At 51.5% G+C, this 25,560-nt stretch overlaps 1 protein-coding gene across 1 annotated transcript; it reads left to right on the forward strand.

Moving 5' to 3' along the window:
• The first annotated feature begins 3,208 nt into the window (after nt 1-3,208).
• Nucleotides 3,209-13,821, forward strand: LOC105489848 (cell division cycle associated 4). The gene is made up of 2 exons (XM_024795410.2): nt 3,209-3,856; nt 12,940-13,821. Exons 1-2 carry the CDS (start codon nt 3,575-3,577, stop codon nt 13,669-13,671), a joined length of 1,014 nt encoding a protein of 337 aa, XP_024651178.2. The 5' UTR covers nt 3,209-3,574; the 3' UTR covers nt 13,672-13,821.
• Nucleotides 13,822-25,560: the final 11,739 nt, after the last annotated feature.

Here is a 25,560-nt window from a genome sequence, read left to right on the forward strand (position 1 = left end):
TTTGCTAATATGTGGTTTGCAATTTTGAACTGTGTTCATGAGAGAGAAGAGCCTGTGTGTTTTCTCTCATCACGTCCCTTTCGAGTTTTAGTATCAAATTTGTTAGCCCTGTAGAACAAATTGGTAAGAAGAGTTCCCCTTTATCACCTGGAAGACTCTGTGTAAGACTGATGCTGCTTCTTCAATTTGAGTCTTTTTTTTTTTTTTTGAGACGGAGTCTTGCTCTGTCGCCCAGGTTGGAGTTGCAGTGGCGCCATCTCAGTTCACTGCAAACTCCGCCTCCCGGGTTCACGACATTCTCCTGCCTCAGCCTCCTGAGTAGCTGGGACTACAGTCGGCCGCCACTGCGCCCGGCTAATTTTTTTTTTGTATTTTTAGTAGAGACGGGGTTTCACCGTGGTCTCGATCTCCTGACCTTGTGATCCGCCCACCTCAGCCTCTTAAAGTGCTGGGACTACAGGCGTGAGCCACCGCACCCGGCCTTTGAGTCTTTTTTTTAATGGATTCTAGTTCTCCTTGTCATCAATTTTCCTGAATACATTAGTGTTACTGAAAAATATGACTCCAATCCTGGTGTAACCATAGACGGCTTCTATGTTTTCTTTTTCTGGTCCTATGTCCTAGCAAGCCTGTTAATATTTTATGACTACAGTTAACGGTAACTTACTGCATATTTTCTAATAGGTAGAGGAGAGGATTTTGAATGTTCCCACACAAAGAAATGATGTTTGAGGTGATGGATACGCTATCTACCTTGATGGATCATTATACTTTGTATATATATGTCAAAATATCACACCAAATCTCATCTTGAATTGTAGCTCCTATAACTCGTGGGAGGGACCTGGCGGGAGGTAACTGAATCATGGGGCAGATCTTTCCTGTTCTGTTCTCTGGATAGTGAATACGTTTCCTGAGATCTGATGGTTTCATAAAGGGGAGATCTCTGCACAGACTTTCTTGCCTGCCGCCATGTGAGACGTCCCTTTGCTTTTCCTAGGTCTTCGGCCATGATTGTGAGTCCATTAAACCTCTTTTTCTTTATAAATTACCCAGCCTCGGGTATGTCTTTATTAGCAGCCTGAGAATAGACTAATATGCTCTGGAAGATATTATCTTACTCCAGACATTATTTTTAGATCTTTGCCAATTTGACCTGTGGCAAACGGCACTCCAGCACAGCTTTAATTTCCACTGCTCTTGTCTGCCCAGGCTGGAGTGCAGTGGTGCAATCATAGGTCACTGCAGCCTCCAACTCCTGGGTTCAAGGGATTCTCTCACCCCAGCCTCCTGAGTAGCTGGGATTACAGGTGGGTGCCACCATGTCCAAACCACTTTTCTTTGGTGATCTAGATTTCATTTGCAGAATATCTGTATATTAAGGAATTTAACCTTTATGTGGGATACAGCCAGGAAAACCTTTTTTCCCCATTAGTCTTTTCACTTTGATATGCATAAACTTTAAAGTCTCAGGTAGTCACCTTTGTCAAGTCCCATTTTCTTTTACCTGGAAAATAACCTAATAGGATTTTCTACTTCCAGACTTCCTGCCGCCTCCTCCAAATCTTCTACCAACAGTGATTCTTGGTGGTTGTAGTGACTCATGCCTGTAATCCCAGAACTTGGGGAGGCCAAGGTAGTTGGAGCCAGGAGTTGGAGCCCAGCCTGTGTAACAAGGCAATACTCTGTCTCTACAAAATTACCCAAAAAAAAAAAAAAAAAAAAAAAAAGGTTAGCTTGGTGTGGTGGCACACTTCTGTAGTCCCAGCTACGTGGGAAGCTGAGGCGTGAGGATCACTTGAGCACAAGAGTTCGAGGATACAGTGAGCCATTATCACGCCACTGTCCTCCAGCATGGGCGAAATAAACCCGTTTTGTTTTTTTTTTTTAAATAAGAACAGTGATTCTTTTCAAGCATAATTCAGATCCCAGTTCCTTCTCTGCTGACCGTCCCAGTAGTCTCCATCCCACTCAGAGAACAGCCTCAAAATCACTCCACCTCTCACATTTAAACTTTCCCACGAGATCACAGGGTTCTTTTTCACTGCACTGAGACTTCTTCCTGCCCCTGCCTCGGGCTTTGTCCTAGCCATTCCTCTCCTGGAATTCTCTTTCACTCTTCCTTTTGGTGCTTTAAGACGCCCCTTATCCTAGAGACCTATGTGAGCAGCGCCCCAACGTCACTCCCAGCTTTTTCCGACAGCATTTCAGCATTAACCACTGACCTTGGCGCATCCGCATCTGCGGATTCAGCTAAGGATTCCCCCACCACCAGCACAGGGTTCTCGGCTGCAGCCACGCCTGCCGGGCCTGCTGCAGGCGTTCAAAGAATATTAGACTCTTGTATCCTATTTAAAACCTTTTCCACTAAGAGATTTAAAACACGTGTTTCCCTGCTTTCTACTTTCACGTTACATTTCTTACGTGTAAACCTGGGAAGCCTCTAGAGATAACCGCGGTTTCTGGAGAGGCTGGGATAGACTTCGGAGCCCAGGCCGCCCGGGAACTGCAGTTCCCGGCTCCTCCCCACCCCGGCACGGATCCCTCGGCAGAGAAGTTAACCTAGGCAGAAGCGAGAGAGGATCAGCCCCTACCAGGCTGCCCCGCCACGCCCTCCCGAGGGCACCACGTGGGCCCCCAGCGCAGGCGCATTCAGTTTAGGACCAGACGTGCGGAGACCTGCGAGCCGGCGGGGCTGGGCGGGGCCGGATTGGGCGCGGGGAGACCTGGGAGCCGGCGGGGCGTGGGCGTCGCGGGGCCCGGCGCGGAGGCGGAGGCGGGGGCGGGGCGACCGAGGGCGCGCGCGAGCCCCAACGGCCGTCGCCGCAGCGCGGGAACACGCGCCGCAGATGCCCCGCCCGCGCGGGTTTGAACAAGAGGCCCCGCCCCCGGTCCGCGAGTGGCCAATCAGTGGGCACGGCGCGCGGAGGGCGCAGCGTCGACCCTTTGTGGACGCTGAGTGGCGGTCGCACGCCCCGCCCAGCGCCGGCGGGCGCTCCTCCCTTAGCGGCGGGAAGCTGGTGGCGGCGGCGGCGGTGGCGGCGGCTGAGCAGAGGAGCCGGCGGGCGGCCTCGCGGGTCAGGTGAGCGGGTCTGGCTGACCGCGAGGGCGTCTACGGCGGCGCGCGCGTTTGTGCTGCCGGGCGCGGAGGAGCGCGGAGTCTGTGGCTCCTGGCGCTGGCTTGGGTCCGGGGCGGAGGCGGCGCTCAGGGTTCCCGCTGGGGCTGCCGCGGGCGCCCTCGCCGCCCTCCTGGGCGCTGGTTCCACCGCGGGGTGGCCGCTGCTGAGGGGGCCCGGGGATCAGAGGGGCCCGGGCCGCCGTCTGCGTTCCATGCGGATTGCGGAGCTGGGGCTTCGTCGAGGCCTCCGGGCGGCCCCCCACGGGAGCGACTTCGCGAGGGCCCGGCTGGGGTACGCAGCGGCGATTCCTGTACCTCGGCTCTAGTTGCCGCGGAGGGAACGCCGGGCGCGCCCCGCCACGGCCGCCCCCGCCCTGCCCCCGGCCGACCTCACTAACCGGGCCAGGGCGCGCTGCAGCCCCCTCAATTGGATCCCGGCCGCGGAGAGGGCCGAGGATGTGGGAGGAGGCCCAGACCCCGGGCGGGTCGGCCAGCGCCGTCTTTCCTGGGCTCCTCCGGCGTTCCGAGGTGGGATTAGGAAGAGTCCCCGAGACATTTGCAGAAGTCAGAGGCAAGCTTCCCTGCGCGTTTTCAAACGCTTCTCGTCCAGTAAACAGGATCGTCGTGACAAAGGCTCCTACAGCTTGCTGGAATAGAGGGTCTCCGCTGCCTCGCCTCTCCTGTGGCCTTCGTGTGGGACTCACGAGACGGCAGGACCCAGATAACCGTTCTCTCAAAGTGAGCCACAGAAAAACATCGCCTGTTCCCAAAACTTAGGTTTTATAAACTTTCTACGTACAACCACTCTATTTTCAAGTGTCACCATGTTTTATAATTAGGGTGGAAATCAACACAAAGTGAGTTACACCCTTTTTCTAGGAAGAGTGGTAGGCTTTATCTTAGAAAAGGGGCCAGGAAGTTTCCCTCAACTTGCCATTGGAACATGTTTTCAGGGAAAGGAAGGTGTATCGTTCCAAGTAACAAAAGTACCTGAAATTAGCTGGGCGCGGTAGCTCACACTTCCCAGCACTTTGGGAGGAGGCCTAGGCGGGTGGATCACCTGAGGTCCCCAGTTCGAGACCAGCTGGCCAACATGGTGAAACCCCGTCTCTACTAAAAATACAAAAATTAGCTGGGCGTGATGGCGCATGCCTGTAATCGTAATCCTAGCTACACGGGAGGCTGAGGCAGAAGAATCACTTGAACCCGGAAGGCGGAGGTTCTCCAGCCTGGACGACAGAGCAAGACTCCATCTCAAAAAACAAAACAAAAAAAACCCTGAAATTAACGTATCAGTAATTGTTCAGGAACAGCCTCCAGCAGACTGTAGTGGAAGGTGGAGCTCCCACTCAGTAGATCTCAAGACTGAAGACCTTGCTCCTCTTCTTCCTGTTTTTCCGATAGAGTATTTCAAAGCTTATCTGATGTGTGAGAAATGGAAATGGTTGATAATTTGCTTAACCCGAAACTTCGAAGTGGCTGCAAGTCCAGCTGTGAAGGTGACAGGTTAGGTCAGAGTTGAGTCTGTCCCCAGCAGTCCCAGCCCTATTGGTCAGAATCTGGGAATCTGCATTTTCAGCCAGCCTCATGGGATTGCTCAGCCACGAAGGTGTGGCGGCTGCTGCTGTAGTGAAGGGCCGGTCCCTCAGCTGTACTCTGCTTGCCTGAGTAGCACTGCGGGGCTGCTCTCTGCTGGCCTCTGCCTCCGTGGGCTTAGTTTACTCTGTCCATAGTGGCCTGTAGGCTGTTCCACCTGCCATGTCAGACATATCCTCAGTCTGTCTGACCCTCTTGGTTTTTCTCTTTCTGGTTGATGCTTGGTTTAGAAGCCTAAGGGCGGTGCTGGGAGTTGACTGAGGGGTGAACGCCTTGGCTGTCCCGTTGACACCCTGTGGAGTTGGTGGGATTTTAGGCATTTAACTAGATGTGTAGAAGGAGCTTCAAAACTGAGCAGGGGGTCAGGCATGGTGGCTCACACCTGTAATCCAACACTTTGGGAGGCTGAGGTGGTCGGATTGCCTGAGGTCAGGAGTTGGAGATCAGCCTGGACAACATGGTGAAACCCCGTCTCTGCAAAAAATACAAAAATTAGCCAGGTGTGGTGCCAAGTGCCTGTAGTCCCAGCTACTCAGGAGGCTGAGGCAGGAGAATCGCTTGAACCTGGGAGGTGGAGTTTGCAGTGAACTGAGATTGCATCACTGCACTCCAGCCTGGGGGACAGAATGAGACTCCTTCTTTAAAAAAAAAAAAATGAGCAGGGAGCTAGGCTCCACAGCCCCGCCCGTATGGTATAGGGCCCTTCCTTCCATATTAGAAGGAGTTAAGCAGCCTCAGGCCAGAGTCACACTGGAGGCCCTCAGGGAGCTGGGCCCAGCCCAGGCATCCCTCAGGGCTGGTCAAGATGATGCTCTTGGTGACTTTGTCCCAAACACAGATATGGCCCAATTCAGGGTGATCCTCACAGGCCAGCTTCTCCGGGCCCAACCTTATCCTCTTCACCCCTGAACGCACGTTGTGGGTGACAGCTCTTAGGGGTCACACGACTGTAAAAAACACCTGTGAGCTTTACTCCTTTTTGTATTAATAGTAATAAACTTGTTAGCATTTTAAAATATTGGGTACAACACAGAATTAGCTGCTGGAGATTTGGAACATTGGACAGCAATGATTTGAAGTGACTGAACAGGAGTATTCTCATGGTACCAGAATGGGATCTGTGGATGGGATGAGATGCAGTGGAGGATGATGGAGATTCTCTCTCGTCCCTTGTAGGACTTGTATAACCCAGGCACATCTACGCAGGTCCCTGGGTTACGCAAGTGCTACAAGGGGCAAGAGAATCTCCATCATTCTGGAGGATTCCCTCTGGCCCCTTGTAGCATTTCCCACCCGGATGGTGGCTACCCTTCTGTGTTTTCACAACTTCCATTAACTTTGCCTGTCCTGAAGGTTCGGATCAATAGAATCCTACAGTACATATTTTTGTGTGTGTCTTGCTGCTTTTATTCAGCATAATGTTTTGAAATTTATCCATGTTGCATAAATCATTGAGGTTTGTTGCTGAGTTGCATTCCTTTGTCAGAATACGCCAGATCGTGTGCATTCAACTTATTTTAAGTGTTTTTTTTTTTTGAGATGGAGTCTCACTCTGTCGCCCAGGCTGGAGTGCAGTGGCGCGATCTCTGCTCACTGCAACCTCCGCCTTCCGGGTTCAAGCGATTCTCCTGCCTCAGCCTCCCGAGTAGCTGGGACTACAGGCATGTGCCACCCCACCCAGCTAATTTTTTGTATTTTTAGTAGAGACAGGGTTTCATCGTGTTGACCAGGATGGTCTCAATCTACTGATCTTGTGATCTGCCCACCTTAGCCTCCCAAAGTGCTGAGATTACAGGCGTGAGCCACTGTGCCCGGCCTGTTTAAGTCTTAAAAGAATGCTTGTGGCTGGGTGTGATGGCTCATGCCTGTAATCCCAGCACTTTGGGAGGCTGAGGTGGGCGAATCACTTGAGGTCAGGAGTTCGAGACCAGCCTGGCCAACATGGCGAAACCCCGTCTCTATTAAAATGCAAAATTAGCTGGGCGTGGTGGTGCACACCTTATAATCCTAGCTACTTGGGAAGTTGAGGCAGGAGAATTGCTTGAACCCGGGAGGTGGAGGTTGCAGTGAGCTGAGATGGCACCACTGCACTCCAGCCCAGGCGACAGAGTGAGACTCCGTCTTTAAAAAAAAAGAATGCTTACAACTGAGAGAGATGAAACTAGGCCAAGGACCGCCACCCCTCCCCAGGAGCCTCTCTGGAGGCTCACACCTGCTGGTCCTGCCCTTGAATAGACAGAAAAAAATGTTCCCTGTTTTCTGAATTTCCTTTCAGTGTGATAGATCTCATTGACTGTGCATTTAACACTCCTAAATTTTATAAAACGGTTATTTCTTGGGCATTTTTCCAAGAGAAATGAAAAACCAATGTTCATGCAAAAACATGTTCTAGAGTGTCCTTAGTAGCTTTATGTGTAATAACTCCAAACTGGAAACAAGGAAAAAGTCCTCTTCAACTGGGGTGCGGTGACGCTGGGCTCCGTCTGTGCCTCCAAATCATACTCTGTTGTGAACTGTTGACACACAAGACAGTTTGCAAGGATCTCAAGAGAATTATGCTGAGGGAGAAAAGCCAACCGCAGAAGGATGCTTGCTGTGGGATCCCATTTATGCCACATTGTTGTTCTGACCCAGAGCTGAAGGGTGGCATGGCCAGAAAAGGACCTACACAGGGAGGCCAGGGTGTCTGGCCCTGGCAGAGAGCAGCTGTGGAACAGGATAGGAACACAGAGGTGGAGCTTAGTGGAGGAGGGAAGGAATGCTTAGCTGTGGGGCTCAGAGACTTGGAAAAGCAAGAGGAAGCTTTACCAGCAAGTGTGCAGAAATTAGTGCAGGGGAAGGTTGATGGATTGTTCCACCTTCTTAGGATGCAGTTTGATGTTTGTCAAGCGTCTTAAAAATGTACCTGCACCTCACCCTAGTAAGTAGAGTCGAGGCTGAGGAAGCCAAATGCTAGAAATACCAAAGCACCTAAAGTTAGAAACTGGTATCATTTGTGATTGGGAAAATTGTCAGTAGTATGAAACTTCCCTCCCTTATGCAGAGAGGAAAGTGCTGGGAGAAACGGCTGGAAAGGAGGAACCCAGGAAAGGAAGAACCCAGGTGGTGACTTTTTTTCTGAGTGGATAGGATCCTGAGAGGAAATTTGTTTTGTGGTTTTTGATACTCTTCCAGATTGTCTACAGTGAGCTGTGGAAATAAGCAACCAGGTGAGAACAGGCAGAGGCTGTTTATCCAGAGCTTACCCTAGCAAGGGTGCGGCCCTTCTCCCTTGTGATTGGCAGAAACTCATAGGCAGGTGAGGGAACAGGAGAGCTTTACAGTGGAAACCAGGGAAGCTCAGGGATGGCTGATGGAGGCTGCTGACTTGGGGGACTGGGGTGGCTGGTTAGAAGTGGGGTTCCTGGCCTGGCACAGTGGCTCACACCTATAATCCCAGCACTTTGGGAGGCCAAGGTGAGTGGATCACCCAAGGTCAGGAGTTTGAGACCAGCCTGGCCAACATGGTAAAAACCCCGTCTCTACTGAAAATACAAAAATTAGCCAGGCCTGGTGGTACACGCTTGTAATCCCAGCTATTCGGGAGGCTGAGGCAGGAGAATCCCTTGAACCTGGGAGGTGGAGGTTGCAGTGAGCTGAGACCATGCCACTGCACTCCAGCCTGGGTGACACAACAACAACAGAAAGAAGTGGGGCTCCTATGAGATGGCTTAGAACACATTTGGCTTTCTCTGGTTGGTCCTAAATTGGAAGCAGGGACAAAAACTGGAGAGGCTGTCAGCTAATCATGTCCTGGCCATTTTGGGCTGCTTGCTGTGGAAATGACTGTTTAGCTTCCTAGAGAAAGCAGCCAGGCTTCCTGCAAGAATGACGAGGGCAACCCGGCTTCCTGGCTGGTTACTGAAGGTAAAGGGCTGCTTTCGGACCACTTGCCGCAGATTGCGGCTGATAGCTCTGCTTCCGTGCGTGGTTCCGCCATTGTTTGTTGGTGTATTCCCTCGCTCGGAGCAGATGTTAGGGTGATTTCCGATGGTCACAGATTCCTAGTGCTGCCCTTAGGACTGCTGACAGCACCAGGCCAAGCACTTAATTCATCCTCTTAAGATCCCCAATGGGAGGTTCATGACCTGGCGTTTCTAAGGACTCAGAGGAAAGGAAAGTGGGACCCAGAGGATACTAGGAGCTTGGGCCAGCTTCCTGAGCTGGTTGCCAGTGTGGTTGTGGGTCTTCTTGGTCTGTCCCATTGGTATTCTCGTTCCTTCTGTGAGTTGCCCTCATTGTCCTGGTCAGCCATGCTGACCTCCTGTAGACCCTACATTATGGGGGTTGTGCTGCTGGGTGTCCAGAGTCAAGGGAGGCAGCCAGGGGTTCTTCTGTCTGTAAACTTGGGCTGAATGCATGCTGTTCAAGAGGATTTGGTTTGGGTCTTAAATTAATCCATTGTTATGCAGGCTTGGGATTGAGATAGGGTTGAAAGAGAAACTAAAAACCCAAAAGGTATAGTGACTTCCCACAGAGGAACCCGTGGCACTTCATCTTTTCCTCAACACAGGGTGTCTTTTGTAGTTTGACATAGCCTTATGTTAATTCTCAATATACTTAGCAATTTTAAGCCAGTGATTTAAACAATGTGGCTGGGTGTGATGGCTCATGCCTGTAATCCCAGCACTTTGGGAGGCTGAGGTGGGCGAATCACTTGAGGTCAGGAGTTCGAGACCAGCCTGGCCAACATGGTGAAACCCCGTCTCTATTAAAATGCAAAATTAGCTGGGCGTGGTGGTGCACATCTTATAATCCTAGCTACTTGGGAAGTTGAGGCAGGAGAATTGCTTGAACCCGGGAGGTGGAGGTTGCAGTGAGCTGAGATGGCACCACTGCACTCTCAGTGGATTGGGATGAAAACCTCTGAAAAGTTAAATTTGTGGCTGACACAAAGAACTTGAATATTTACCAGAAGTAGTTGAAATGTTTAAATGTGTTTTGGTGGTAAAGTGTCCTTCATGTAGAGTTAGTTGAGAAGCTGGTGTATGCAGGTGTGAGAGGTGGTGCACAGCCGGAGGGTTGTGCCTGTGGTGACACTTGCATGCTGCTGGGGAAATTGGTGTTGTAGGGGAAATAAGCTAGGGTTATGTAAGTTTTATTTTAGTTTTAATTTTGAAATAATTGTAGAACCAGGAGAGGTCGCAGAGCAGTGTTTAGGAGGTCCCGTGTGCCCTTCCTCTGCTCCCCAGGGTTGGCATCCTCATAGGATGCACAGCCAGGCCCCAGGTCCATGGGATCACATGGCTGCTGCAGGCCCATGTGCGTGTGTCCCGTGCTGTGCAGTCAGAGTGGAACCACCCCCACAGCCCAGGAGCAGAAGGGCCCTCACCCCCGAGATCTCCCTGCACAGGTCCTTTTCTAGCCATGCCACCCCTCAGCTCTGGGTCAGCACTGCAGTGTGGCATAAATGGGATCGCACAGCAGGCACCCCTCTGAGGTTGGCTTTTCTCCCTCAGCATAATTCCCTTGTGGAAGGATCCGTTGTGTGTATCAACAGTTCATTCCTTTCTTTTTTTTTTTTTTTTTTTTTTTTTTGAGACGGAGTCTCGCTCTGTCACCCAGGCTGGAGTGCAGTGGCCGGATCTCAGCTCACTGCAAGCTCCGCCTCCCGGGTTCACGCCATTCTCCTGCCTCAGCCTCCCGAGTAGCTGGGACTACAGGCGCCCGCCACCTCGCCCGGCTAGTTTTTTGTATTTTTTAGTAGAGACGGGGTTTCACCGTGTTAACCAGGATGGTCTCTATCTCCCGACCTCGTGATCCGCCCGTCTCGGCCTCCCAAAGTGCTGGGATTACAGGCTTGAGCCACCGCGCCCGGCCCAGTTCATTCCTTTCTATTGCAGAGTAGGATTTGGTGGCATAAATGGAGCAGAGTGTGTGTCACCATGCCCAGGTGAAAGGGACGTTTTCCTTGTTTCTGGTTTGGAGTTATTACAAATAAAGCTGCTATGGACATTCTGGAACATGTTTTTGCATGAACATTGGTTTATTTCTCTCGGATAAATGCCCAAGACGTCACTTAGTTTTAAAACATTTAGGTGTGTTAAATGCACAGGCAATTGAGATCTATGACACTGAAAGGAAATTCAGAGAACAGGGGGAACCTTTCTTCTGTTTATTCAAGGTAGGACCAGCAGGTGGGAGCCTCCAGAGGGGCTCCTGGGAAGGGGTATGGTTGGCAGCCAGTTCTCCCGCACTGCAAAACCTCCCATCCTTGGTCTCCAGACCCCGAGCAGAGACAGCATATGCCTCCCATACCCCAGCTTTCCAAAAGCAACCTGGGTATACCCTGGTCACAGGGAGCCATCAGATTGACTAAGAGAAAAAGAAGTTCCAAAGTTTGCATATTCAAAAGATTGTAACCCTATTTATGCATAACTTGATTTGAAATAATATTTCACTACATCACAAGCATGAGAAGAGATAAACTTAATCATGTGTGAGATGCTTGTCCTGTCAGACTCTGCCGGCCAGTGTGGCCCTGAGCCAGCTGTCATCCTCCCAGCTCCCCACAGGCGGCACTGGCTCAGAATGGCACCTGTCAAAAGCCAGAGCCCACCCTCTTCTCTGCTCTGCCTTTAATGCCCTAGAGATATCCCAATTTAGAATCAGTTAAAAAAAAAAAAAGTTTGCACAGACTTGTATTTCTAAGAGTAGACATGGCCGATGTCCATCTAGTGCATCTGTGCTGTGCGTCTGAGTAGAGCCTGCTCAGCAAGGCTGAGCCTCAGGTACCAACCTGGAGTTGCCCAGGTCTGGGGTAAAGTCCAGGAATCTGCATCTTCAACCAGCAGCGCCATTGCTGAGACACACGCTGAGAAATGCTGCCTTGGCCAGCTGTGGGCTGCCACAACACACTGGTGGGGAACCCCCCTTCCCCCCGCCCCCCCCAACACACACCTTGCCATGTTTTGGTTCCTTTGAAGAGAAAGGAGTTGGGATGAGAGGGAGGAAGTGGCCCCTGAAGCCATGGTTGTGCCAACTCGTCAAGAGCTCTCCAGTGGAGGGCATTGACCCTGAGAGATGTCAAGTAGAAAGCAGCCAGGCAGAGCCTCTGCACCTTGGGAGAAATGAACTGGTGGGGGCGGGTGGGGGGAGCCAAAGAATGGGTGTGATCCCTAAGGCACGCAGCATGGGTGGGTGTGGGAACAAGGGGCTGCCCAGGGCCACATGGGCTCTGCCAGGGGACCCTGTGTCCCTTGGAGAATTGTGCACGAAACACAGCCCACTCGCTGCATGGGAAGAGCATACAGCCCTGCAGTCCTTCCCCTGCACGTTCCTGGTGGCACAGCTTTCCAGCATGGCTGTCTGCGACATATAGAGGCTTTTTTTTTTTTTTTTTTTTTTTTTTTTTTTTTTTGAGACGGAGTCTGGCTCTGTCACCCAGGCTGGAGTGCAGTGGCGCGATCTCGGCTCACTGCAAGCTCCGCCTCCCGGATTTACGCCATTCTCCTGTCTCAGCCTCCCGAGTAGCTGGGACTACAGGCGCCCGCCACCTCGCCCGGCTAGTTTTTTGTATTTTTTAGTAGAGACGGGGTTTCACCGTGTTAGCCAGGATGGTCTCGATCTCCTGACCTCGTGATCCGCCCATCTCGGCCTCCCAAAGTGCTGGGATTACAGGCTTGAGCCACCGCGTAGAGGCTTTTAGTGAAAGTATTGAGGGGGAAGGCACTAACCCTCTGAACACAGAAGTGACTTTGTCCCAGGCAGGATCCTGAGGGAAGTTGGAATGGTAGGTGTGTGCGCCCGGCCCTGTCCCCAGCCCTGCGCCCTCTGCAGGCTGGCATGGTTCACATTCATCTCATGTTACCCCAGGGTCTCTTCTTTTGTATGCACTACAATTTGATTTTTTGATACAGATTTTCAGCCAAGCTGTCAAACACTTATATTTCTCTTATATATTTCTCCTACTTTTAGTTCATTTACCTTTTTTTGCTGGAGATCACTGCTGTGGTACAGTTTAGAGGTTTGTTGTTTCTCACAACGTGACTCTGCCTGGATTAGACAGGATGGCAGCTGATCTGAGGGGGTCTCCCACTGGGCTCCACATCTCAGCTCTGACTTCCCTGCCTGTTACAGAGTGACTGCTCCTTGTGTACAGTCAGGGCAGTCAGACGGAATCCAAGGGGCGTTGTCTGCTAGAGAGTCTGCTGTGTGCTAAGTGGTATCTTCCTTGGTTTCTGCAGGACACAATGTTTGCACGAGGACTGAAGAGGAAATGTGTTGGCCACGAGGAAGACGTGGAGGGAGCCCTGGCCGGCTTGAAGACCGTGTCCTCGTACAGCCTACAGCGGCAGTCGCTCCTGGACATGTCTCTGGTGAAGCTGCAGCTTTGCCACATGCTTGTGGAGCCCAATCTGTGCCGCTCAGTTCTCATTGCCAACACAGTCCGGCAGATCCAAGAGGAGATGACGCAGGATGGGACGTGGCGCGCAGTGGCACCCCAGGCTGCAGGGCGGGCGCCACTCGACCGCTTGGTCTCCACGGAGATCCTGTGCCGTGCAGCGTGGGAGCAGGAGGGGGCATGTCCTGCCCCTGGGTTGGGAGATGGCCACACACAGGGCCCAGTTTCTGACCTTTGCCCAGTTACCTCAGCGCAGGCACCAAGGCACCCGCAGAGCAGTGTCTGGGAGATGGATGGCCCTCGAGAAAACAGAGGAAGCTTTCACAAGTCACTTGATCAGATATTTGAAACGCTGGAGACTAAAAACCCCAGCTGCATGGAAGAGCTGTTCTCAGATGTGGACAGTCCCTACTACGACCTGGACACAGTACTGACAGGCATGATGGGGGGCGCCAGGCCAGGCCCCTGTGAAGGGCTCGAGGGCTTGGCTCCAGCCACCCCGGGCCCTAGCGCCAGCTGCAAGTCTGACCTGGGCGAGCTGGACCACGTAGTGGAGATCCTGGTGGAGACCTGAGCAGGATCCCTGAGCGCTCACAGCCGCCTCTGACGCATGGACACGTGAGCACTGGCTCCCACGGAGGGTGCGCCTGCCGCCAGCGGCCCAGCCTTGCTGCCCTGTCTGCTGATTCTGAGAAATCCCAGAACAGCCCATTACCAGTGGGGTCTGCAGCCCCAGGCCCATCCCACTTACTTCCCCCCTGTGGAGGGCCAGGCAGAGGCTGTTCTGGAAGGCTTCTGTCTCTGGGCCAGTTCTCATGTCCCCACAGCCCTGGGACTTTTGTGCCTCTTTGTGTCCCCCACTGTAGAGGACGGCAGGCCACAGCTGCATCAACCTCCTTTACGTTTAGATAGGCGAATTTTTACAATTCAGTTTTATATGTTTTGGGCAGTATTTTGTCTTAAGATATATTTTTTAAACTTTTTATACCTTATCTCTTTAGATTTTTTCAGCTATTTTCTTAAAAGTATATTTTTTCTATAAACATCCTTTGCTGCTACATTAGAACTTTTATAGCCTAAACAATTGCAGTTGGTGTGTTTCGTTTTTTTAAGGTTTAAATAAGGGCTTTTTTTTTTTTTTTTTTTTTTTTGCAGTGAGCATCACTACAGTCTGAGTCAACAGTGTGAATGTATCATGTTTTACTTTAAATGTGTGTGTGATGATACTTCACTATGTTCTGTGCTACAGTGAGACCTGGGTGAAAAGCAAGAACCGCACACAGCTACACTTTTTTTATCGTTAGAAAATCTGTGGGAGCCACATCTTCCTAGACTTAAGTGTAAATTATGGAGGATTTTATTTATGTCTATTTATATGTAAATGTCATTGAAGACAAAGGTCAAATATTTGTCTGTTTGGAGATCACGGGCACCAGTTGGTCTTCAGGGACCTCAGAGCCCCTCGGTGGTGCCTTCTTAAGGCAGTGTTTCTGGAGGCTCCCGTCAGGGTCAGCCCAGGCACCCGCCCTGGGTGAGGAAACAGCATTGCTGCTGGATGAGAAATGCCTGCACTGCTCTGTTAGATTGGTGCTGAAACAAAAGGTTAAGGCCAGGTTGAAGTCTAGAATGAAAGAGATCTGAATCCTTGTTGTCATTCATGGCACCTTGATCTGTAGGGCCATGGGTGCTGCCGCAGGCAGGGAGTGAGCTGGGGGTGCCTGCGGCCTTCCGCTCCTGCCCCGCCTCACCCCACATGCTCCCTGTTTCTCATGCTTTCTCTAACTTCCTTACCCCTTAGCCAAAAAGGTGTGTTTTCTTTTGTGCATATAGCCATTCTTAAATATCAGTGATGTAAACCTTACTTTATTAAAAAATTATCCAGCAAACAAAATGGGAATGTGGCGTTAGTTACGGCCTGACCCTCCAGCGACCTTTCTGCAGGATCGGTTCGGCTGTGTTATCTAATGGTGCTTTGTAAGGTGGGGAAAGGAATTTCACTTGGCTGCATTTTTTTTTTTTTTTTTTTTTTGAGGCGGAGTCTCGCTCTGTCGCCCAGGCTGGAGTGCAGTGGCGCGATCTCGGCTCACTGCAAGCTCCACCTCCCGGGTTCCCGCCATTCTCCTGCCTCAGCCTCCCGAGTAGCTGGGACTACAGGCGCCGCCACCACGCCCGGCTAATTTTTTTTTGTATTTTTTTAGTAGAGACGGGGTTTCATTGTGTTAGCCAGGATGGTCTCGATCTCCTGACCTCGTGATCCGCCCGCCTCGGCCTCCCAAAGTGCTGGGATTACAGGCTTGAGCCACCGCGCCCGGCCGGCTGCATTATTAAATGGACGCTGGGTTACTTTTATTTCCCCCCACACAGGGTTGCAGAGCAAATTATTTTTACCTTGTTCAGCACCTGGCTGGGGCTGGGGGTGTCCACGACCTCTGACAGTCCCCTGATGTCGAAAGTTAATCCTCATGGACCCTAGTTTAAAGGGTATGTGTTTTATAGCAATAAACCTAAAGCACTATTTTGTTTCTGTATAGCATTTTTATCTTTTAAAAACATCATTTGTTCAGCATTAGTAGTAGTTGTAGTGCCTGTTTTGGTAGCCTTCAAAATTATAAACCGCTCAGAGAATGTGACTTTGGGGACCACAGAGACAGGAGAGAACAGCTGCTATGACCTAGAAGTGTAGCTGGAGCCTCATTCCCTGGACTGTCATCATGTTCACCTGTGATACTGTACAGCAAAGCCCACTTGTTTCCGCCGTGGTGCACAGTGGCTGAGTAATCAGCTGTTTTCCTAGCATTTCTCTACAGGTTTAGTCTGTGTGTGTGGCGTTTTTTGTTTAGAGATGGAGTCTCGCTTTGTTGTCCAGGCTGGAGTGCAGTGGCGCAATCTCAGCTCCCTGCAACCTCTGCTTCCTGGGTTCAAGTGATTCTCCTGCGTCAGCCTCCCGAGTAGCTGGTATTACAGGCACCCACCACTACACCCAACTAATTTTTTGTATTTTTAGTAGAGACGGGGTTTCATCATGTTGACCAGGATGGTCTCAAACTCCTGACCTCGTGATTTGCCCGTCTCAGCCTCCCAAAGTGCTGCAATTACAGGCGTGAGCCACCACGCCAGGCATTTTTGGTTTTTTGACGGAGTTTCACTCCTGTTGCCCAGGCTGGAGTGCAATGGCATGATCTGGCTCGCTGCAACCTCTGCCTCCCAGGTTCAAGCGATTTTCCTGCCTCAGCCTCCCAAGTAGCTAGGATTACAGGCAGGTGCCACCACGCCCGGCTAAATTTTGTATTTTTAGTAGAGATGGGGGTTTCGCCATATTGGTGAGGCCGGTCTCGAACTCCCGACCTCAGGTGATCCACCTGCCTCAGCCTCCCAAAGTGCTGGGAATATAGGCGTGAGCCACCGCACCTGGCCGTGTATGTGGTATTTTTAAGTATGTAGCTACAAATTGACTTTAATTGGGAACACATTTTCCAAGTGTTTAATAATTTTGTTTACAAAATATTTATTCAGAAACAGAAATACAAATCGCAGTGACCTAAAATTTTGGCACTGTTCTCTGTAGTCTGCTTCTGACCGAACTGAGGGGAGAGGGCTGAGTTGACAGTTTCACTGAGTTGACAGTTTCACGGGGGCGTTTCCTGACGCGTGGTGGGCGCCCCTCACGTACAGTGCACCTTGCACACAGCTTCAGAGCCCCTTCCGCCTCGGAAGTTCAGTTTCTAAGGTTAAAAAGTAATGCACATTTATTTGAAGACGTGGAACAGTATGAAGATAGCAGATTCCTCCCAGGGAACCGATCTGCCTTTCAGGGGTGACAACGCGCCTTGGAGAACACTGCCTGCTCTGCCCACAGATTCCTGTGCAGGATTTCCTCAGGGTAGGGGGGTCTCCACAGGGCTGAGCCCAGCCGTCTGGGCCTGGATCCCTGCTGGGCCACAGCCAGGCCAGGCGCCTTCTCCCAGGTTCACTCCTTAGTGAAGTGGGCACTGCAGTGATGGAAGCAGGACTCAGCAGCAAACTGCAGAACAAGTGTTGACATTGTGCTCACCCTGTGGAGTCCACGTTGCTGGATGAGCAGGCTGGCGGAGCCGCCGGAAAGGGCCTGGTTGGGAGGCCAACCCGGCTGGGATGGGTGGGTGGGTGAGCTGCGAACACTTGATATGTTGCGTTGGTGTCTACCGAGAGTGGTGGGATCATGTCCCTCATCATGAACTCTCACAGTTGGTTTCTGGGTTGCTAGAAGTTTCCATCTGCAACCAGCGAGCCACATCCTTAACTGGGATTTGACTGTGACCTGAGCCAGGCTTTCCATGTGGCAGTGCTGTGTGTGCTGGGTTGCTGCATTTACTCACAGGAAGGCCGCTGTTCCTTCTCATACCCCGTGTGGAGATGGCTGTGTCCTCAATGCCCGCTCAGGGTTTGTAGTGGAGCCAAGCAGGGAGGGGAGTTGTGTGGATGCCTGAGGGTTCGAGGGTAACCTCCATTTCTCAGTGGTGAGCTTTTGCAGTATTCTCAGGACTGGCGATGGCCTGTCTGGGAAGATGTGACTGCCAAGTGCAGCCCTCAGTTGAGGTGTCACAGATGTTGCTTGGTCGCTCCGGCAGGCCTGCTGCAGCTGGACACAGTTTAAGCCCCTGGGGCTGCTTGCTGCCCCGTGCAGGCGTACTCTTCATCGGCCCATCCCTCACTCTGCCCTGCCCCTGGGAGATAAGCCCTTGCTTCTCAGATCTGTACCCCTTGCCTCCCGCACTGGGCCTGAATGAGCCTCTGCACTGTGCATGGGAGGCCAGCAGGGGCTGGGGGGCCTTGCAGAGTAGGCTGGGAGCAGCTCCATGGATTGTTCCTGAAGCTGTCAGAACTAGCTGAATGAACTGGAGGTGCAGGTGAAGGCCTGTGTCTTGGGTAACTATTTGGTCAATGCCAGAACAAGAGGCTTGGAAAACCTACAGAGAGCTGGAATGGAAGGTCCAGGAAAGGCCCTAAAAATGACATGCTCTGGGCAGCCTGTTGGCCACGGCCACTGTGCAGTGGTTCCCGTCGGCCTGTAGACACCAGGCTCGGGCTCACTGCCTGGCCCGGCCCTGCCACCTTTGGGACCTTCAGGGGCCCTTCAGCACCCTCGTCTTTCTGTAAAAAAGCCCCAGATGTACAAGCTGCGTCCCCATCCCTGGGTTGGCCTGAGGCCCTGTAACCTTGCTGCCCCCACATTCCTGCAGAGCATCAGACTGGGGAGTAGTCACACTGATCCGCTTGAAGGTTAGCAAGTTGCATGGTGGGGAGCAGGTGGGTGTCCACAGGCACCTGTTGGGTGGACGCCCAGAGTGGAGTCGAAAACTCCATTTCAGATTCAAAATAAAGCAACCTGGACGGGACTGTTACAAACACGCAGCCTCTGCCTGATGAAAGCTCCTCTGTCCTGTACTCACACGTGTGCCTCCCTGCAAGTGCCTCTATCACAAGCTGCGGAGAAATCCGGCATGCCAGGCGAACCCGCCCACCAGGCTGCCCGGGGATCCTCTTCCTGGAGCGGAGGCACAGCACAGCCAGGCCCGTGGGCTGCATCTGGTTGACAGGACTTTCATTAGAGGTGGGTTCATCTCCCACCGGGATCAGTGAAGGGGCATTCCAGGACCCTACAAAGAGCTGGGCAGGCCTGGGGACAGAGGGCACTGTGGTGCTGGGCACCAGGAGGGGCTGCCCCACCACTGACCCCACCAGTGATGAAGCCGGGCAGCCTGCAGGGCAAGAGCCAGGTGGGGTGCTTGCTGCCCACAAGCTGAAGATCTGGTCCCAGGAAGCTCTCCCAGGGGCTCTGCCATCTTCACCCTGTTCTTCCTGCCTAGGCTGGTGGCCTAACCTGTGGCAGCTGTGCTGGACCCAGGCACCCAGCAGGACCAGCCACCCACTGAGGGGCAGGAGAACAACAAGGGGCACTGCCCAGCTCCGAGAGCTCAGGCGGGGCGGTGCCTCTGCCTCCTGACCCTGGCCAGAGGCTGTACCAAGTCAGCCCAAGCCCAGACCCACAGTGAGACAGGCGGAAAGGTGCTCCCTCCATCCTGGCTGCCTGCTGTGGGGACTGTCTGGGTGGTGTAGGAGGGTGTGCATGTGTGTGTGCAACTACATGTATGTACATGTGCAGCTGGAGGGGGTGCTGGGGGTGAGGGCCAGGGAAGTGGTCAGATCCCAGCCCATTCAAGGATCCTGGTTTGTGATCCCGTCCCTGTGACCATGGGGCCACCACTCCTGCAGAGCTGCTCAGCTGTGGTCACACTGCGTGTGGCTGCCAGGAGCCCAGGCTGTGCATTTTCCTCCCCGCCCATGGGCCTGGCCAGCCTGGTGCTGAGGGTCACTGGGGACTGGGAGGGTTCCCAGGAGGCCACAACCCCTGCCACTGCCCCAAACACTTGGCTCCTGGTTCCCCATGCTCGCCTTCTGGATGCAAGTGGAGAGCCAGGCAAAGCTCCCAGCCAGCGGTGGAGGTGCTGTCCAGAAGCAGGCAGGCTTGCCTGGAACAATGCAAACACCCGGAGCCCAGAGCCCCGGGCCTGCCACCTGGGCTAACCAGATATTAGCATTGTTCATCTTTTTTTTTCTTTGAGACAGAGTCTCTTACTCTGTTGTCTAGGCTGGAGTGCAGTGGCACAATCCTGGCTCACTGTAACCTCTACCTCCTAGGTTCAAGCAATTCTCCTGCCTCAGCCTCCAAAGTAGCTTGGGTTACAGGTGCCCACCACCACACCCGGCTAATTTTTTATTTTCAGTAGAGACAGGATTTCACCATGTTGGCCAGACTGGTCTCAAACTCCTGACCTCAGGTGATCCACCCGCCTCGGCCTCCCAAAGTGCTGGAATTAGAGGCATGAGCCACTGCACCTGGTCTTTTTTTTTGTTTTGTTTTTTGAGTTTCTGAAAGAATTTTAAAGCAAATCCCAGATGTTAAAGACATTTTGACCCTAAAAACACGTTAAAGTTCCTTTTTTTTTTTTTTTTTGAGACGGAGTTTCCCTCCGTCACCCAGGCTGGAGTGCAGTGGCACAATCTCAGCTCCCTGCAACCTCTGCCTCCCGGGTACAAGCAATTCTCCTGCCTCAGCCTCCTGAGTAGCTGGGACTATAGGCATGTGCCACCATGCCCAGCTAAATTTTGTATTATTAGTAGAGATGGGGTTTTACCATGTTGGCCAGGCTGGTCTCAAACTCCTGACCTCATGATCTGCTTGCCTCAGTCTCCCAAAGTGCTGGGATTACAGGCGTGAGCCACCTCACCCGACCGGGTTAAACTTTTTAAGACTGATTGATTGATTGATTGATTGATTGAGATGGAGTTTCGCTCTTGTTGCCCAGACTGGAATGCAATGGCACGATCTCAGCTCACTGCAATCTCTGCCTCCTGGGTTCAATCAGTCCTCCTGCCTCAGCCTCCCAAGTACCTGGGATTACAGGTGCCTGCTACGATGCCCAGCTAATTTTTTGTATTTTTAGTAGAGGTGGGGTTTCACCATGTTGGCTATCTCAAACTCCTGGCCTCAGGCGATCCGCTTGCTTTGACCTCCCAAAGTACTTGTATTACAGGTGTGAGCAAATGTGCCCAGCCAAAAAAGATGTTTTCTTACACAACCGCAATACCATTGTGAAAAAAAATACAATCTCAGGACCCCCAAATTCACTATGCCAATGGGAAAAATTAAGCTGGAAACTGACTCAAGAAACCGCCTTTTTGTTTCTGAGCAAACAGCTGCAGGTAGAAGGCCACAGGCCTCCACAGGCAGCTGCACTTGTGTGCTGTATCTTACAAAAGCACAATTTGCTGAGTGAGACAACTGCGTGATTGCTCTACACCCTCCTTCGCCTGTAACGTGGATTCAGTGAACGCTGATCAAAAACTCAGAATGGAACTGCTTGCCCCTTTTATCTGCCCTCCCCTCTTTTTCTTTCCTCTTTCCTCTTTAAATATTGAAGTCCCGGCTGGGTGCAGTAGCTCACACCTGTAATCCCAGCACTTTGGGAGGCCAAGGCAGGCAGATCACGAGGTCAGGAGTTCGAGACCAGGCTGGCCAACATGGTGAAACCCCATCTGTACCAAAGGTGCAAGAAATTATCTGGGCATGGTGGCGTGTACCTGTAATCCCAGCTACTCCCGAGACTGAGGCAGGAGAATCACTTGAACCTGGGAGACAGAGGTTGCAGTGAGCCGAGATCGTGCCACTGCACTCCAGCCTGGGCAACAGGGCAAGACTCCATCTCAAAAAATATATACGTATTGAAGTCCCCAAATCTTGCTCTTTGGAAAAAGCACAGATCACAGACTGTTCCTGTGGTTTTGTGTTTCTTTTTCCTGGGAGCTGGCAAAATAAACACCTAACCTGAATGAGAGCTGCCTCAGATGCTTTTTGGTTTACACCATATTGTAACTGGAAAATTATGGAGAATTCCTTCATATCATCTAACACCTGCTTCATATTCAAACGTCTTTGATTTTCCCCCTAAATTGTCTTTTATTTCTTTTTTTTTTTTTTTTTTTTGAGACAGAGTCTCACTCTGTGGCCCAGATTGGAGTGCAGTGGCGCGATCTCGGCCCACTGCAAACTCCGCCTCCTGGGTTCAAGCGATTCTCATGCCTTGGCCTCCTGAATAGCTGGGACTACATGCGCCCGCCACCACGCCCGGCTAATTTTTGTATTTTTAGTAGAGACAGGGTTTCACAGTGTTAGCCAGGGTGGTCTCGATCTCCTGACCTTGTGATCTGCGCGCCTCAGCCACCCAAAGTGTTGGGATTACAGGCGTGAGCCACCGCGCCCGGCCCCTTTTATTTCCTTTTTAACTTTTAAAAATTGAGGTACATAGTAGAGTCCAGAACATGCCAGCATTGTCAGTGTCCACTTGGCAACAGGTTACACGGGAAGACACCCTGTAGCTGCTATGGGTTAAGGTAGGGGAGGTGCGTCCCCACCGTGCCAACAGGATTTGTGGGCCTGATCTGCTTGTGAATGGGCACTTGCAGGGCCTGGGCTTTACATGTCGTGAGGTTTGCCCAGGTTGTGTGTGTGGCTGTTTTTTTTTTTTTTTTTTTTTTCTGAGACGGAGTCTCACGCTGTTGCCCAGGCTGGAGTGCAGTGGCGCGATCTCGGCTCACTGCAAGCTCCGCCTCCCGGGTTCCCGCCATTCTCCTGCCTCAGCCTCCCGAGTAGCTGGGACTACAGGCGCCCGCCACCGCGCCCGGCTAATTTTTTGTATTTTTAGTAGAGACGGGGTTTCACTGTGGTCTCGATCTCCTGACCTTGTGATCCGCCCGCCTCGGCCTCCCAAAGTGCTGGGATTACAGGCTTGAGCCACCGCGCCCGGCCTTTTTTTTTTTTTAATTAATTTTTTTGGTCGGGCGCGGTGGCTCACGCCTGTAATCCCAGCACTTTGGGAGGCCGAGGTGGGTGGATCACGAGGTCAGGAGTTCAAGACCAGCCTGGCCAAGATGGTGAAACCCCGTCTCTACTAAAAATACAAAAATTAGCCAGGCGTGATGGCAGGTGCCTGTAATCCCAGCTACTTGGGAAGCTGAAGCAGAGAATTGCTTGAACCCGGGAGGTGGAGACTGCAGTGAGTTGAGATCACACCACTGCACTCCAGCCTGGGCGACAAAGCAAAACTCCATCTCAAAAAAAATAATAATTTATTTTTAGGCCGGGCGTGGTGGCTCATGCCTGTAATCCCAGCACTTTGGGAGGCCAAGGCAGGCAGATCACGAGGTCAGGAGTTCAAGACCAGTCTGGCCAAGATGGTGAAATTGCGTCTCTACTAAAAATACAAAAATTAGCCGGGTATAGTGGCAGGTGCCTGTAATCCCAGCTACTCGGGAAGCTGAAGCAGATAATTGCTTGAACCCGGGAGGCAGAGGCTGCAGTGAGTCAAGATCGCACCACCGCACTCTAGCCTGGGCAATAAAGCGAAACTCCATCTCAAAAAAATAATAATAATAATTAATTTTTAGGCCGGGCGTGGCAGCTCATGCCTGTAATCCCAGCACTTTGGGAGGCCAAGGCAGGCGGATCACGAGGTCAGGAGTTCGAGACCAGCCTGGCCAAGATGGTGAAACCCTGTCTCTACTAAAAATACAAAAATTAGCCAGGCGTGGTGGCCTGTAGTCACAGCTACTCGGGAGGCTGAGGCAGGAGGATCGCTTGAACCTGGGAGGCGGAGGTTGCAGTGAGCCGAGATCGCACCACTGTACTCCAGCCTGGGTAACAGAGCGAGACTCTGTCTCAAAATAAATAAATAAATAAAATTAATTTTTAAATTGACAAAAATTGTATATGTTTATCATATACAACATGTTTTGAAATATGTGTACATGGCCGGGCGCGGTGGCTCACGCCTGTAATCCCAGCACTTTGGGAGGCCGAGGCGGGCGGATCACAAGGTCAGGAGATCGAGACCACGGTGAAACCCCGTCTCTACTAAAAATACAAAAAATTAGCCGGGCGCGGTTGTGGGCGCCTGTAGTCCCAGCTACTCGGGAGGCTGAGGCAGGAGAATGGCGTGAACCCGGGAGGCGGAGCTTGCAGTGAGCCGAGATCGCGCCACTGCACTCCAGCCTGGGCGACAGAGCGAGACTCCGTCTCAAAAAAAAAAAAAAAAAAAAAAAAAAAAAAAAAAAAAGAAATATGTGTACATTGTGAAACAGCTAAATAGAACCAATTAATGTGCACCACCACACGTCACTTTTTGGGGTGAGAATACTTAAACCTACTCTCTTAGTGGATTTATTTGTTATTATTTTTTTTGAGACAGAGTCTTGCTCTGCCGCCCAGGCTGGAGTGCAGTGGTGCAATCTCTGCTCACTGCAGCCTCTGCCTCCCGGGTTCAAGTGATTCTCCTGCCTCAGCCTCCTGAGTAGCTGGGATTACAGGCATGTGCCACCACACCAGGCTAATTTTTTGTATTATTAGTAGAGATGGGGTTTCACTATGTTGGCCAGGCTGGTCTCGAACTCCTGACCTCGTGATCCACCCGCCTCAGCCTCCCAAAGTCCTGGGATTACAGGCTTGAGCCACCATGCCCAGCCTTTATTTTATTTATTTATTTTGAGACAGAGTCTTGCTCTGTTGCCAGGCAGGACTGCAGTGGCCCGATCTTGGCTCACTGCAACCTGTGCCTCCCAGGTTCAAGCAATTTTCCTACCTCAGCCTCCCAAGTAGCTGGGACTACAGGCAAATACCACCATGCCCAGCCAATTTTTGTATTTTTAGTAGAGATGGGGTTTCACCATGTTGGCCAATGGTCTTGATCTATTGACCTCGTGATCCACCTGCCTCAGCCTCCCAAAGTGCTGGGATTACAGGCATGAGCCACCACATCAGACCCCCGGCCTTTATCTTTGTGTAAAGATGAGGTATCACTTTGTTGCCCAGGCTGGTTTCAGACTGCTGGACTCACATGATCCTCTTGCATTGGCCTCCCAAAGTGCTGGGATTACAGGCGTGAGCCACCACACCTGGCAAGTTTGACTTTTTAGGTTCCACGTATGAGTGAGATCACGTGGGATTTGTCTTTCTGTACCTAGCTTATTTCATTTAGCATAAATGCTTCAGGTTCATCTATACAGTTGCAAATGACAGGATTTCTTTTTTTTTTTTTTTTTTTTTTTGCAGCTGAATAGTATCCCGTTGTGCATATGTACCGCATTTTCTTTATCCATTCATCTGTTGTTGGATACCTACGTTGATTCCATAGCTTGGCTTGACTAGTGCTGCAGTAAACATGGGGGTGCGGGTATCTCTTCAACATACTCATTTCCTTTCCTTTGGATAAATACCCTGTAGTGGGACTGCTGGATGATATGGTAGTTCTATTTTTAACTTTTTCAGGCATCTCCATACTGTTTTCCATAATGGCGGTACTACTTTACACTCTCACCAACAGTGCACAAGCATTCCCGTTTCTCTACACCATCACTGACATTTTGTCTGTTTAGAATAGCCATCTAACAGGTGTGAGGGGATATCTTATTGCAGTCTTGATTTGTATTTCCCTGATGATTACTGATATGGAGCATTGGTTTCGTATAGCTGTTGGCCATTTGTGTATGTGTGTGTGTATATATATATATATATTTTCTTTTTTTGGAAAATGTCTGCTCGGCTGGGCGCGGTGGCTCACGCCTGTAATCCCAGCACTTTGGGAGGCTGAGGCGGCAGGTCACCTGAGGTCACGAGTTCGAGACCAGCCTGGCCAACGTGGTGAAACCCCGTCTATACTAAAAATACAAAAATTAGCCGGGTGTGGTGGCGGGTGCCTGTAGCCCCAGGTACTCGGGAGGCTGAGGCAGGAGAATTGCTTAAACTCAGGAGGCAGAGTTTGCAGTGAGCTAACATCGTGCCACTGCACCCCAGCCTGGCTGACAGAGCAAGACTCCATCTCCAAAAAAAAAAAAAAAAAAAAGAAAAGAAAAATGTCTGTTCAGGTCCTTT

The sequence above is a fragment of the Macaca nemestrina genome, chromosome 7, assembly GCF_043159975.1.
Source record: "Macaca nemestrina isolate mMacNem1 chromosome 7, mMacNem.hap1, whole genome shotgun sequence".
In the NCBI taxonomy this organism is placed as follows: Eukaryota; Metazoa; Chordata; class Mammalia; order Primates; family Cercopithecidae; genus Macaca; species Macaca nemestrina.